This window comes from Astatotilapia calliptera, chromosome 22, assembly GCF_900246225.1.
Source record: "Astatotilapia calliptera chromosome 22, fAstCal1.2, whole genome shotgun sequence".
In the NCBI taxonomy this organism is placed as follows: domain Eukaryota; kingdom Metazoa; phylum Chordata; class Actinopteri; order Cichliformes; family Cichlidae; genus Astatotilapia; species Astatotilapia calliptera.
The window spans coordinates 13,110,939-13,125,095 of record NC_039322.1 but is presented as its reverse complement, the minus strand read 5'-3'; the positions used below and the strand labels follow the sequence as shown (position 1 = coordinate 13,125,095).

Genomic DNA, 14,157 nt, shown 5'->3' with positions numbered 1-14,157 from the left:
TTATGCTTTGATTAAGTTGAAGATCAATCCCTGTCTGCGTACAGACTGGTCTTCCCACGCGTGTATTCATTAAAATCAATTGTTTGACCAAGATCTTGGACCATGGTTGTTTGTACTCTCCTTCCTCAATTATGTGAACCTTAACAGCAGGTTAAAGCAGTAGTTCCCCCAAAAAAATTTTTTGCTAGCCCCCCCCCCCCCCCCCCCCCCCACACACACACACACACACCCAAATGTTGTTTTCATACTCCATTGCACTTTATTCCACACCCCAAACCTTCAATTAAACAAATAAACTAAATAAATTACAGGTTGCAATAAAATAAAATTGCAATAAAATTATACCATTTTATGGTGTATTTTACGTATAGTTGTTTTGTTGTTGTTGTTTGTTGTTTTTATTTTGTAAGAATATTCAACATTGCTGTCAATACATTTTTCCAAAAAATGTCTCTCTGTGCAAAATGGGTTTAAAAACATAAACAACTGTGGGATACTGTTTGTCTGTGATTTGGACAGCCCAGCTTCTGCTCCCGACGCAGGGGAAATAAATTCTGTCGGGGATACCGACCTTGGCACCGCCGTTGTGCAGGTGAAGCCAAAGGCAAGATATGCGTCATCATGTTCTCTAGCCTTTGGCTTGGAAGGAAGCTGGTTTGGAAGCATATTTGGCGATACATCATCCCGTACTTTGCTTTTGGAAGCCCAGTCAAAAACCTGTACATTATGGTAGAAGTGTCCAAGCATTCTTTTTTTTTTTTGATTCACACTGCCCCCCTGCAGTTGCTCTGCCCCCTCCACTTTGGGAACCACTGGGTTCGATAAAGGCTCTTACAGCCTTTGTTATGATTCCCACACAGTTTTGTGTGATGTGAAAACAACTACAGCACACTCACAGCGGATGTTAGTCCGCTCAACAATTTCGTGTTTCGAGTTTGGTGTTCAACACATCAGACACACCTGTGCCTGCAGCTGTTTCAGACTACTGCGATGACGTCATGTTACGTTGCACATGCGGCTGTCACACGGCACGTCAAACTGTATATCACCAGTTAACGTGGGTGTGTTTCCTAAATTAGCAACAGGTGTTTAACAGCTGACGGAGTGAACAGATGTGTACAGGTAAAGTCGAGGCACAACGCCTTTTGTTATGTTTTAATTTAAATAGTTTTATTGTTGTCTGAAGGTAATATTGATACTACGGTCAGATGAAGCCTCGAAGCTTTCCATCCAATTGGATAAAACAAAAGGTTTATTTCTTGAGACTTCATGTTCACACAATTCTAACTACCTTGCCTCTCTTTGTTACCATCCAAATACACTTCTCCAATGTCCAAATCACATTCCATTGTCATTGCTGTAGATCCTAGTGGTGTGGATCAGTGATTTTATGTCTCGTTCACTCCTGGAATACAGCTTGCTGTCATTCATGTAGAGGATTTGCTGATGATTACGCCTTTCTGTAGTTGGTATCCCTAGCCAGTCTTGTCAATGATCTCACTGAGGGGGTTCAGGCCTATGTGGAACAGCAGTGCGGACAGACCACCTCTTTGTTAAATTAATTGGTTTGAAGTTGGACTGTTGTTCACCACAACGCCATCAAATTTCTGATGAAGGCTCTTAGGATCCTGTTAATCTTGTATAGTTCAAGGCATTCCAGGATCCAGGTGTGGGGCATTGAGTCATAGGATTTCTGTAGTCAATCCAGGTGATGCACAAGTTGGTGAGCCTGATCTTGCAGTCTCCGGTTACTGTGCTTTCTACCAGTAGCTGGTGTTTCTGCCAATTCCTTTCCGTGCCCTGCTCAAGTATTGAGCCATATGCCTGTTCATCTTAGCCGCTATGATGCCAGACAGGAGCTTCCATATGGTACTGAGGCAGGTCATTGACCGGTAGTTGGATGGGACCAGTCCCTTATGGGGATCTTTAGGAATCAGGACTGTCCGGCCTTCAGTGAGCCATTTTGGATGTGTCACATCTACTGCTGGTTTATTTGTGCGACCAGACACTCACGGAGTGCAGCCAGTAGGCGTGAATCATGTTCAGTCCTGGTGCTGTCCAACTCTTCATACTGGAGACCTTTTCTTGTATGTCTGCCACAGTGATTGTTACTGGATCCTGTTCAAGGAGGGAGGCTGCTGTGCAGAAGAACACTAAACATGATTTTACCATTAGATCCTGACCTCAAGCGTAACAACTAGGGCCCAGGGTAGATTTTTTTTGGGACCTTAGTGTCACATTGTACAATGAACCCGATCTGAGGTCTAACTTTATTCCTCCTGCCTGGCAGGATTCCTTTTCTCTCTCACTGTCTCCTAACATGCCTTCCCTCTTTCTTCTGTGTCCTTATTTGTCTTTGGCCAACTGTAGCAGTTTCCACAGAAACCCTACTGGCCAACAGCACCAGAGGTGATTGTTGTTAACCCGGGCCTTAAACGATCCGGTATGGAAATCTCATTCTTTATGAGCTGCATTTTTTGATTTGGCCAAGATTTTAGACTCTTCCTGACACAACCATCTCCAATTATCTGGGCTTGGGACTGGTACTAAAAGTACACTGGTTTGTGGAAGCCCCCATGGCTGGGTTGTGCACTTGAAAGAAAAAAGAAAAAAAAGTAGCATATAGTAAAAATCAGTATGTAGCATCAATACACCTTCTGATTAACATCATGGACTGCAATCAGAATACATGGTGGTATTTTCATCCTGCTCTCAGGAAATGGAATTATCTAAGGTTGTGATATAAACTCACCCAGATTTTGTCATGGGACTGTACTGAACTGATTTCAGGCGCAGAAACCCAGAGCAGAGACAGCAGATGATTTAACAATATTTTATTAGGCTTAAGCACTAGAAACATAGCAAGGACAAAAAGAAACAATAAGACAGAGTTTGACGTGGCATGGCCTGGGAAACGTGGCTAGGGTGAGGGAACGGGGCCTGAGATGCAGAATGGATATGAGCAGGGAACTGTCACATTGCCGTAGGGGACACAGAGTGTTGAGATGGGAGTGACGAGAATCCAGGGGAGCCGAGTGGTGTGGCGAGGCTAACCTGAGATCCAGGGTCTTCAGATGGAGTGTGATGGCAGGAGGGCAACCAGGTGAGGCACAGAGTGATTTTCAAAATGATTGCTTGGTATCCTGAGTCCAGAGGTAAAGCGCGAGCCAAAATGAATCCAGCAAATGGGTTGATGACAAACTGGCAGTGAATGAACATCAACATGTGGCTTAAATCCCTCTGGCTTGATTGCCTGCAATTGGCTCCAGGTGTGCAGGAGCTGGACTTGGTGGTGGCCCTGCCCAGGGGCGGATCCCAGATAGGTTCAGGAGCCTTATGGAAATTCCAGCCACCCACAGCAGACTATGACAGATTTATCTTTCCTAAAGTAACATAAAGACAACTCATGTCTGAAACCATGGAACAAAAGGGACCACCCTATTAACCACAAGTCTTCATAAACTATCGACACACTCAAATTACAGTATGAATGCAAGACTGATTGAAGTGGTTGTTATGCTGTAATGTGGAAAACGCTAACACAGTAACAGTATTTGGTCATGCTGCTATCACTGATGCCTCAATCACATTTGACAGCTTCTAAATTAACCTTACAAAAATTTTACCCTATTATTGTGGGTTATGATGGTAAGCAGTGCACTGTATCAAAAGTAAATCCTATTACATCATGAAAAGAAAAGAAAAACAACTCAAATAAAGTAACAAAAACATGTTTATTATCAGCAGGGTGTATAAAACCGTTCATTGTGAAAAGTAAATCCACAAAGTTTATGGTCTGATATGGAGGATGAGCATATATTACACCTGTCATTATGAGAAACCATCAAATCACTCCAGCAGAGAGACCTCATGGAAGTATGCTCCCAGCAGCTTGACTCCCTGAATGTAGTTTGATCTGAAAATGGAGAAATAAAGCGATGATAATGGTTTATAATTAAAAAACTCACTTTACCTGTGATCACGTTTTGGCACAGAAATAATCTGGAGATGACAAACATGATCCTCTTCTTTTACCACAAGATTTCATCCGTTTTATCAATAGTTCCTACTTGTTCCACATTTCAAAAGAAGTGAAACGGTGTGAGCTGTGACCAACCTGTTGATCTTTTCATTCTGAGAGTGAGCTCCATCATCAGAGGACCCTATAGGAAGTAGCATGACATTACGGCCTGTGGCCTCCTGGAAGGTCAGGGTGACCGGGATGCTGCCGCCCTCGCGAGTCAGATCAGGCTCGACCCCGAACACTACAGCACAGCGAGGAGGATTAGACAATGTGAAACGCAGTCAAAATATGTCATAATAATAATGATAATAATAATAATAATAATATTATCATTATTATTATTATTATTATTATTAAATCTTTGTTGTCACATCAAAACTGGATATAATTCTATCAGTGGAAATATCTGAAAAATGCCAAAAAAATGTTCACAAAATCATGCATTAAACAAAAAAGCTTATAAAGATATGTAGAAAAAAAGTTATGTTAAAAAAATTGCTTGTCCTTGTGTTTAATGTCCTGAAACATCTGCCAGGAGCTGAAACGTTTCCGCAGGTCCTTCCTCCCTGCAGCTGTCAGACTGTACAATCAGAACTGCTCCCAACAAACATAGATGTTTACATCTGCGCTGTAACTGCAATAAGTTAATTAACCGATTTGCACTACAACCTGGTTTGCCTCTTATCTGTAGTTATTTTTATTTAATTTAATAACTGTACAGTACTCTCTGTATATAGTAACCATTGTCCTTAATGTAAATATGTAAGAAAAATTGTGTATGTTTCTGTTCTGTGACCTGTGTACTGTTTGTTTGTATATGTGTCTTTTTGGCTGCTGTTACAACCAAAATTCCCCTTGTGAGACAATTAAAGGATTATTCTATTCTATTCTATTCTATTCTAAACATGGCGAAATATCTGATTTGTCTTAAAGAAAAAGCATCACAATGTAAGCTGTAATAAAGTCAGTTGTACTATGGCAGGAGAAAGTGTTTTACACTTTTGTAATATAATAAACACACAGTTGATTTGAGCTTCGTAGCAAGATAACAGAAATGGGTGCGATTGAGTGAACTCCCGCTTTAATCTAACAGCTTTTATCATTAAGTCCCTGTACCTGTCTTTATGGCCTTTCTCCCTGCCATGTAGTGTGGGTGGTTGAAGTCTGAGACCCAGGCTTTGGCCCCGTGGCCCATGTTCACTTTCAGTTTATTGGGGGTTCCCAGTTCAGCAAACTTCTTCTGCAGATGATCGATGACCTTGAAGAGGGGAAGATAACTTAGACTTGTTGAAGCTTTTATGCAGAAACAACCTGAAGCTAATCATGTGGCTACTTCCAAGTGGCCCACAGTCAGTCCAGGCTCAGATTTAAGTACTAAAACTTAACTACATCTCTTTGTCATGTTAATTCAGAGTCAGTTCTAATAAACTCAATATGTGTGAGATACAGAGCGACCTCTGCTACATTGTAACTACTTGATTATAAAAAGATGACTTGATTTAGGTGAGTGTTGTATGCCATCATTGTGACCTATCACAGTGTTTACCTGCTTCTCCACATCTCTAGGGTCCATGTCAGGCACAAGGCGGATGGAAAACTTGCCGATGACCTTGCGAGGAATAACCGTCTTGGCTCCTGCTTCAGAGAAAGCCCCCTCAATACCATGAAGGGAAAGAGAAGGATATCTCCAGCAGTGCATGAGAATTTGCTCCTATGGTGGAAAAAATAATGAAAAATAGGTTCAAAAAGTGTGAATGACCCCACATTATACAGCACATTTCCACCAATGAGTGATGCGAAAAACATATATAATTTCTTTGCCTTTGTGTCATGCAGCAGCTGGTCAACCCCCACATCTTTACAGTACTCATCCAAGTCAAAGTCAATCTTCTCGTACAGCTTTTGCTCCTCTGCTGTCAGAGGCGCCACACTGTCATAGATCCCAGGAACCAAAATCTTACCCCTTTTGTCAACCAGGGAGCCTGTGCAGGAAGTCACAAACACATGATTAAAACTCTAAACTGGCGTAAAATAAGGTGTGTGAGACTAAAAATCACAATTATCAGCTTCACTTGCCCATAAGTGCGATGAGGTCAGTCATGGCCTCATGAACAGAGCCACCAAACACCCCTGAGTGCAAGTCCTTTTCAGCGCACTCCACCTTGAAGTTTGAACGTAAAACACAATTTTAAAAAACACAAAAAGCTCAAGTATGCCCCTCTTAAATTGAAACACTGTCCCCACCCCCCAACAACAATAATCCAATACTCCACCTCAATGAAGAAATAGCAGATTCCTCTCAGGCCGTAGGTGATGCAGGGTTTGTTCTTGCCCAGCCAGTCGTTGTCAGAGATGCAGACGTAGTCCACGTCTTTAAAGAAAGTGTCCTTTCTAGAAAACACAAGATCATCCAGACCCTCAGATCCAGATTCTTCCATCCCCTCGAAGCAGAATTTGATGTTGATGGGAAGGTCCTGCAACAAGAAGAGAGATACATAAGAAAAAAAATTTAGGCTCATTTTCTAGAGTAGAAATAATCTTTTAACAACCAACAATCTGCCAATCAGTGGTGTACTTTAACACAGCGGTCCCCAACCTTTTTTGCGCCACGGACCGGTTTGTGCCCGACAATATTTTCACTGACCGGCCTTTAAGGTGTCGCGGATAAATACAACAAAATAAAACTAGTACCGGTACCGAAAAAAAGATCTATTCATAACACACGTGAAAAGACCCAGGAAAACAGAGTTAATGGAAAAAAAAAACGATAACAACCCTGAAAACCATACATTTCGCACCAGAGTCTCAACTCTCGCGGCTCAGTACCGGTCCGTGGCGCGGGGGTTGGGGACCGCTGCTTTAACGCACAAATAGAATAGAATAGAATAGAATAGAATAGAATAGAATAGAATAGAATAGAATAGCACTTTATTGTCATTGTACATGTACAATGAATTTGTGGGTGCTCCACTGAATAAATGTAAATAGTAGACAGCAGGAATGCATGTTTTACATTTCTCAAAATGAGCTAACAAAGCTGAATATGAGTCCAGACTAAGGATTTAATTGATGATCTTAGGTGTGATATTTTTTATATAGATAAAAATAAATACTGTACATTCACCAGCTGGGATTTACTTTCTCTGACTAAACACCCATTAATGAAATTCCTAACTAAGGATATACTCTAATTTTATAGCTAGATAAGGTCACATTTTTGTAAATAGGCTAAAATTATATTTTTAAAATAGTACAAATGACCTGCATATCTTTTTAGAATACAGTGATGTATAGTAGCTATTCTGCTTTATCATCACTGTACAAAAAAAAAGAAAAACATTAATGACATTTTAGTATCAGTGCACATTTACAGATTCTGAAATATACCATCACACCTCAATATACTCCTGTCAGTAATTTCACTTCAGTGTTTAAACACAGCCAACTTAGCATGTTAAGCCACTTCAGGGTTGTTTTAGGACACACTAAAATATCATATCATCTTTAAACTATCTGAACTTGAAACACCTTTTGTTGGCCAGCTTAAATCTGGCAGTAACTGTACCTTTCCGATCTTCTGATACGCTTCAATGCAGTTAAACCAGGCCAACACTGGACCCTTGTCATCATTAGATCCTCTTCCATAGAGCTTACCTACAAAAAGAAAACTTTATTTCAGTTTCAAGGTTCTAATGAGAAGATAGTGGAGTTGAAAAATGATACTAAGGTTATGTTTATTACGTAGTCAGCAGATGACAGTGCCCCGTTTTAAGCTTGTTTAAATCATGACTAAGATTATGTGTAATGATATGAAATCCTTTTTCATGATACAAAAAATGATCTGCAGCAGGTTTTTGTAAAATGTGACATAAGCAGCACTAACACAGCTGAGGCAGGCAGGAATGATACAGCGAGAAGAGGATGTGGCATTTTGTGTCATCTGACTCTCACCAGAAAACACACAAGACTACGCGTGCTCAATTTTGTGGCTCTAAAAAAACCCAAACCTCTCCTACCTGTCCCGTCAAAAAAGTTTTTTAAATGCAAACATGTAGGGTAGAGCAGCAAAAATTATTAGGTTACCTTGTGCTAGACAGTATTAAAGAGTCTGTAAGATCGTGCACAACAGAGTCAATCTGTGTTGTTTAACACAAAACAAAGAAGCCTTAAAGGGTTAAAATTATTCAGGTGCAGCTTTTGCATTACTGTGTGGAGCATAACAAAGCATAGACACCAATTCAGGAATGCTGCAGTGACTTAGTTATGTGAACAAACAAATGCACAGTCTGTGAAATAAAGGACCAGTCATGACTCACAAGGGAAAGTAAGTAAGTAAAGTAAGTAAAGTAAAATTTTATTTATATAGAACCTTTCAAGATAAAATCACAAAGTGCTTTACAAAGGCAGAAAACAGACATTAAAATCTAAAACAAAACAAAATCAACCAAAAGCGGGTTTAAACAGATACGTTTTTAACTGCTTTTTAAAAGACATGACTGAGTCCACAGATCTCAAACTCAAAGGGAGCGAGTTCCAGAGTCTGGGAGCCACTGATACAAACGCTCTGTCACCTTTTGTTTTTAACCTTGTATGCGGGACAACCAGCAACCCCTGGTCACAAGACCTCAGGGACCTGCTGGGGTGATAAGAAAGAAGAAGATCACTTAAGTAAGTTGGAGCTCCACCGTGCAGGGCCCTATAAGTCATGATTATGATCTTAAAATGGACCCTGAACTTGACAGGGAGCCAATGCAGCTGAATCAGCAGGGGAGTGGCATTGGAGTATTTGTGATGCTTTATCAGAAGCCTAAACATCAGGTGGCCTAAAAGAGATATATAGCTGAATATCATCTGCATAACAATGATATGAAATATCAGAGAAAGAGCTAAGAAGTTGCAGAAGAGGGAGTAAATACAACAAAAACAATAACAGTCCCAAGACAGAGCCCTGAGGCACCCCATAGGCAAGAGAGCTGACGGAGGATCTGAACTTAGAGGTAGCCACAGAGAAAGATCGATTTGACAAATAGGATTTAAACCATTTCAATGCGGTACCTGATACACCCACCCAGTGGTTTAATCTATATAACAAAATAAGATGATCAACAGTGTCAAAAGCAGAGGTCAGATCCAGCAACATCAAAACAGTGCACTCTCCAGCATCATAATTCATCAAAATATCATTAGACACTCTAAGAAGTGCAGTTTCGGTAGAGTGAGCCTTACGAAAGCCAGATTGAAATTTATCAAGAATGTTATGTTCATCTAGAACAACTGTGAGTTGCTTGGCCACAACCTTTTCTAAAATCTTGGCAATAAAAGGCAATTTTGAGATAGGTCTGTAACTGGAAAGCAAAGAAGGATCAAGTTTAGGCTTTTTTAAAAGTGGGTGAATGACAGCACTTTTACAGTAACCAGGGACCTGACCAGAGAGTAGAGATGCATTAATAATTTTAAGAACACTAGGATCAATAGACTCAAAAACATTTTTGAACAAAGACCCAGATAAAATATCAAGGGGGCAGGAGGATGATCTAATTGAAGTAACCAGCTTCAACAACTCAGGTAAAGACACTGGTGAAAATCTTTCAAATCTGACAGGCTTAAGTAAAATCGGAACAGGCAAATGGTACATGGAGGGAGAGATGTTGCTCCTTACATTGCTAACCTTTTCAACAAAAAGGAAAGAAAATTTTCACAGTCTTCAATCGAAGAGATTGGGAGGGCAGCAGAAACCGGAGCAACAATATCCTTAATAGTATCAAATAAAACCTTCGGATTACCTCTGCTCTTAGAGACTAGGTTTAAAAAATAAGCAGCCCTTGCATCACGAATTGAAGCGTTAAAGGAAACTAAAAGGTCTTTTAAATGAAAGAGATGAACCTGTAAACAAGTCTTTCTCCACAAACGCTCAGTTTTACGACAGACAGGCTTTAAACAGCGAATGCTGTAGTTTATCCAGGGCGAGGGTTTTGTAACAGGGGGCTAGTCTAGTTTTAATATAACTTCAAGATGAAAGATAAAAAGTTACTGAATTCCTTTAAAAATTGACCGTTAGGTCCAGGTGGACAATAAACTACAGCACAGTAACACGGATCTTTAATTCCAATTTTAACCAGCTGTAGTTCGAACGTTGACATTTTTTCAACCATCAATGAGCGACAGTGAAACCAGTTTCGATACACCACAGCCAGTCCTCCGCCACGACCAGAAGTCTGCGGCCGACTGACAAAGGAGTACCCGCCCGGGCAAAGTTCGATAAGGGAAGAATAGTCACCATCACGCTGGCAGGTTTCAGTTAAAAATAATAAGTCCCGTTTTTTGGAAAGAATAAGATCATTCAATAAGAACGTTTTATTTGTCATAGATCGGGCATTGAGAAGCGCCACGCTCAACAATTAATAAGTCAAAACATTACCGACACTGACCCGTTTTAGGGGGCGTAGAAACTGGGGGTTCGATCACTTGAGCCTTTTTGCCTTTTCACTTGCAGAGTCTGTTTCACCATTCTGTCATGTGACCTGCTGAGGTTACCTGAGGCAAGGTGTGAGTGGAGGTTGAAGTGCCCAAATAGGATCTCAAGTGTAGGTGGCTGACAGCTGGTGTTCTAATCCACCACCTCCGTTCAACAATGGTCTTTCAAGTAACAACCTTTGCACAATCTTTGAAGCTTTGCTAAATGGAAGTGTTCAGGCAAGGTCTCAACCTTAAACTCATATGATGGTAATGGCCCACATATTGTTTTCTTCACATCTTGGCTAATGTGATGACTCGCATGATCAACAACCCTCAGAACCTCCTGAGAAAAACTATTAGGGGTTAAATACCTGAGACACAACCATTTGTTTTAGAACTGAAAAAATCTCTTGGATGAGAATTTAAAACTTAAAGAAGGCCAACAGCCTTCTTTTTTCAAGCTCTCAATATACTTCTGTGACTTGTTTTATATTTCTTATCTTTACCTGTTAAAAATACATTCACCCAGTGTTCCCAGTCTACATAGTTAAGCTTGTTGATAGCATGTTTTCTCTTAGTTATGCTACCTTACAGGATTCGCACACCTCACTCCACACATCCTCATCCTGCATTACCTACCTGTTGATTGGATTTGGATTTGTTTTCAGTATTCTCCTCTTACCGTCTTTCTCCACCAGAGTAAAAGGCTCTGTGTCCCAGCCGTCACTGATGTTTGCTGGCTGAACATCAAGGTGCCCGTAAATACACACCGTCTTCTTTGCTGGGTCTGATCCTAACTGCCCCAGAATGATAGGAGGCAGGGGGATCTCCTCTCCCGAGGGAAGCTGCATGAATGAAACTTAATCTGAGTGACCATTTAAAAACAAGGTCCATTTATGGTGAAATTTAAGAAAAGAAAGATCATGCAATATGCAAATCATTAACCCATTAAGAAAAGTAACCTTCTGCTTGCCAACGTCCACCAACTCCACAGTCCCTTCCAGCTTCTTGATGTCCTTGGCTGCCATCTCCATCATTTTTTTGATCTCCCCGCGCTTCTCAGGCAAAGCAGAAACACTCTGGACACCCACCCACTCAGCCAGGCGCTGAGGACAATTATAAACAAGTAATTTAAAGAAATTAAATTAAAAATGGGTTTTTTATACCTTTTATAATTTTTTCTTTTCTTTTCTTTTTACTATTTCATGCAGTTAATTATTGCACAAGAATGAGCCAATGTGAGTGATTTTTAGGACATCAGACCCACAAAATTTAACTCAAGCAGCAGTTATAATATCACTGAATCTTATCAGGAAAACTGGTTTTACAGTTGGAACCTACTATAATCCCAGCTTAAGTGAATGAGTTGCAAATCTGTCCTGTTTTTAGTTAGCTCAATATGCCATTAAATCAAGTGACAATCACACAAAAAACTGAATGATTAAGCAGCTGCACTATATAGTTTTTTCTGAGTGATCTTACCTGCACATACAGGTCCTGGTGGTCGTCCACATACTTGAAAAGTTCAGTGAGATGAGACATTTTTGGTAGTGATGGGAGCTGAGGGTTAAACGAGCAGACTGGTGTGAGTCTACGTCTGGGTTTGTGCAATCTTATGAGAGGACAAATACTTCATGTACGCATGCACTTCACGTAAATGATGAGATTTCCAGCCAAACTCGTTTCACTTCATAATTTTGCAGAACTATAGCTGCAGTCGATTGGAGCTGCAGGCTTTCAGAACAAAACAGTGAGAAAAAAGCCAACACGTATAAGGCTTACATTACAAAGCTTTGCCATAAAATGACAATAAAAGAGAATTCTCATTTTAGATCTGCACAGAGGTTAAATATGGAATTTATTTTTTTTTGTTTTATTTGGGTAAAATGTCATTTAATTGTGTCAAGAAAGCCATAAATGACGATCAAATTGTGTCATGCTGAGTGAGAATCTGAAAATAAAAAATGAAATACTCACATCGTAATTTTCCACAGGTGTGCACTGAATGCCAACAATGGCAAGTGAAGTGAAAGTATCTTGAGTGTAATCGCTAAGCAAAGCGAAAGCAAATCAGGTAGTTGAAGGAAACGGTTTCCAGGGCCTACTCCGTGGATCGGCTTCCTTCGAGGCGTGGACGTCTATCAGCAGAGAATGTACCTTCACCTATCAGCAGAGAATGTCCCTTAGTCTGTAACACAGTCAAATATATTCTCAAGTAATATTCAAGCATGCCATTCAGCGTGTTAGTACGAGCTCGGGAGCAGCTTGGGAGAACAAGAAAACAGAGACTGCTTCAGATTGTCTTCCCAAATTGACTCAACTTTATTCACAAGTACAACAGTTTATATAGAGGGTAAAATTCATGAGACAGCAGATTTATCAGTTTAAACCAGTACAGACCAAGATAAGGCAGCGTCTTCCTGCCCTTGGGTGAAGAAGCATCCTTTGTGTAGTTTATCAGTTCAGCTACAATTGTGATTATCTCAGCGACATATTTTCAAGGCACAAAACGAAGAGTTCTTTCATTAGTGAAATCTGAAACAAACCATTTGGCCTTCAACAGGCGTCTAAAAGATTAAGAAACTAATGTAGCTGAGGGAGTGATCTCTGTGGTATTTCAACCTTGTACCAGCCTGTGATTCTCACACATCAATTCTTGGGTCAAAGAGAAAAATAACTAAAACAAAGGGGCCTTATTGAATGACAGAGTTTTCCTGTATAATGTCACTATAAAACAATATCCAGTAAATGCTACCATGGTACTAAAATACCTAACAGTAGTGTTGTGTGGTGTTAGTTCAGCAAGCATTACACACACACGCAGGTAGGAACAGAGGATTACCGGAGTTGACTCCTTTCTTTTTTTTTCTTTTTTTTCTTCTTCAAAACCACAACCAGAACAACATACTCACTAGCGCCCTCTAGCGCTTCTGGTAAATGCATCTACAGAACAAATGCAATAGTATGTGTGGACACAACATCTCCCCCTTTGAACAAGGATTTCTTATGTGAACCTGACTTCACCATTCTGATGTATGTCACCTAATACACTTTTAACATATTTCACATTACTCAGTAACATTCACTTTCCCATGACAAAGTCTTGGGTCCAGCAAGGTGGGTTCCTCATCCTGGTGGGCCTAAGCCTACTATCAGACTCAGAGTTAGATGCTAGATCAGTTCCTGGTTTATGACAGTCCATTGTTGTGTCAGAATCAGTACCTGCGTTCAGCTCTGACAGAGCCGATAAGTGTGAGGCGTTCCAGGTCCGTCCATCATCCAGCAAATAAGTGTTTGGTCCTTTCCTTGTCATGACAGTCCTTGGTTTGGAAAACTTTAACTCGCCTTTCTTTACCTTCCACGGCTTCCTAACCCGTACCTTGTCACCAGGCTGAAAGTTGGATGGTTTGGCGTGTCTGCGAGCATCAGTGTATTCTTTCATTTTCATTTGCTTATTCTTAACTCTTTCGCACATGGTATGCCTCTCTGTCTGAGGAACAGGCATATCCATTACCTGTAACTTTGTTCTCATTCGTCGTCCATGGAGCAGTTCTGAAGGGGAAACTCCAGTTGTTGAATGAGGGGTTGCTCTGTAGTCCATCAGGTAAGTTCTCAGGAACGATTTCCAGGGTTGTCCTTGAATCGAGGCAGTCTGTAGGCAGTCTTTAATGCATCTA

The 14,157-nt window shown here is 40.6% G+C and overlaps 1 protein-coding gene across 2 annotated transcripts; it reads right to left on the bottom strand.

Annotated features, from left to right (window-relative positions):
* Positions 1-2,817: 2,817 nt before the first annotated feature.
* On the bottom strand, positions 2,818-12,624 carry LOC113015335 (cytosolic non-specific dipeptidase-like). Of its 2 annotated transcripts, XM_026157343.1 has the most exons (13): positions 12,458-12,624; positions 11,963-12,040; positions 11,443-11,586; positions 11,163-11,325; positions 7,590-7,678; positions 6,298-6,498; positions 6,101-6,185; positions 5,846-6,006; positions 5,571-5,735; positions 5,141-5,282; positions 4,118-4,265; positions 3,826-3,916; positions 2,818-3,383 (listed from the first exon to the last, which is right to left on the bottom strand). In XM_026157343.1, the coding sequence occupies exons 2-12, from the start codon at positions 12,020-12,022 to the stop codon at positions 3,850-3,852; spliced, it is 1,425 nt and encodes a 474-aa protein (XP_026013128.1). In that variant the 5' UTR covers positions 12,023-12,040; positions 12,458-12,624; the 3' UTR covers positions 2,818-3,383; positions 3,826-3,849. The 2 variants fall into 2 exon arrangements, with proteins under 2 accessions (XP_026013128.1, XP_026013127.1); XM_026157342.1 differs by lacking the exon at positions 2,818-3,383 and having other exon boundaries at positions 3,716-3,916.
* Between the last annotated feature and the right edge of the window lie 1,533 nt (positions 12,625-14,157).

What these genes read in the sequence shown, in the direction of transcription:
- LOC113015335 (XM_026157343.1), bottom strand. Translation starts at nt 12,022, where the DNA reads ATGTCTCATCTCACTGAACTTTTCAAGTATGTGGACGACCACCAGGAC. An exon ending in CGTATCAGAAGATCGGAAAG is followed by an intron (nt 6,499 to 7,589) that starts GTACAGTTACTG and finishes TTCTTGTTGCAG; the next exon opens with GACCTTCCCATCAACATCAA. An exon ending in TGACCTCATCGCACTTATGG is followed by an intron (nt 6,007 to 6,100) that starts GCAAGTGAAGCT and finishes CTTCCTGCACAG; the next exon opens with GCTCCCTGGTTGACAAAAGG.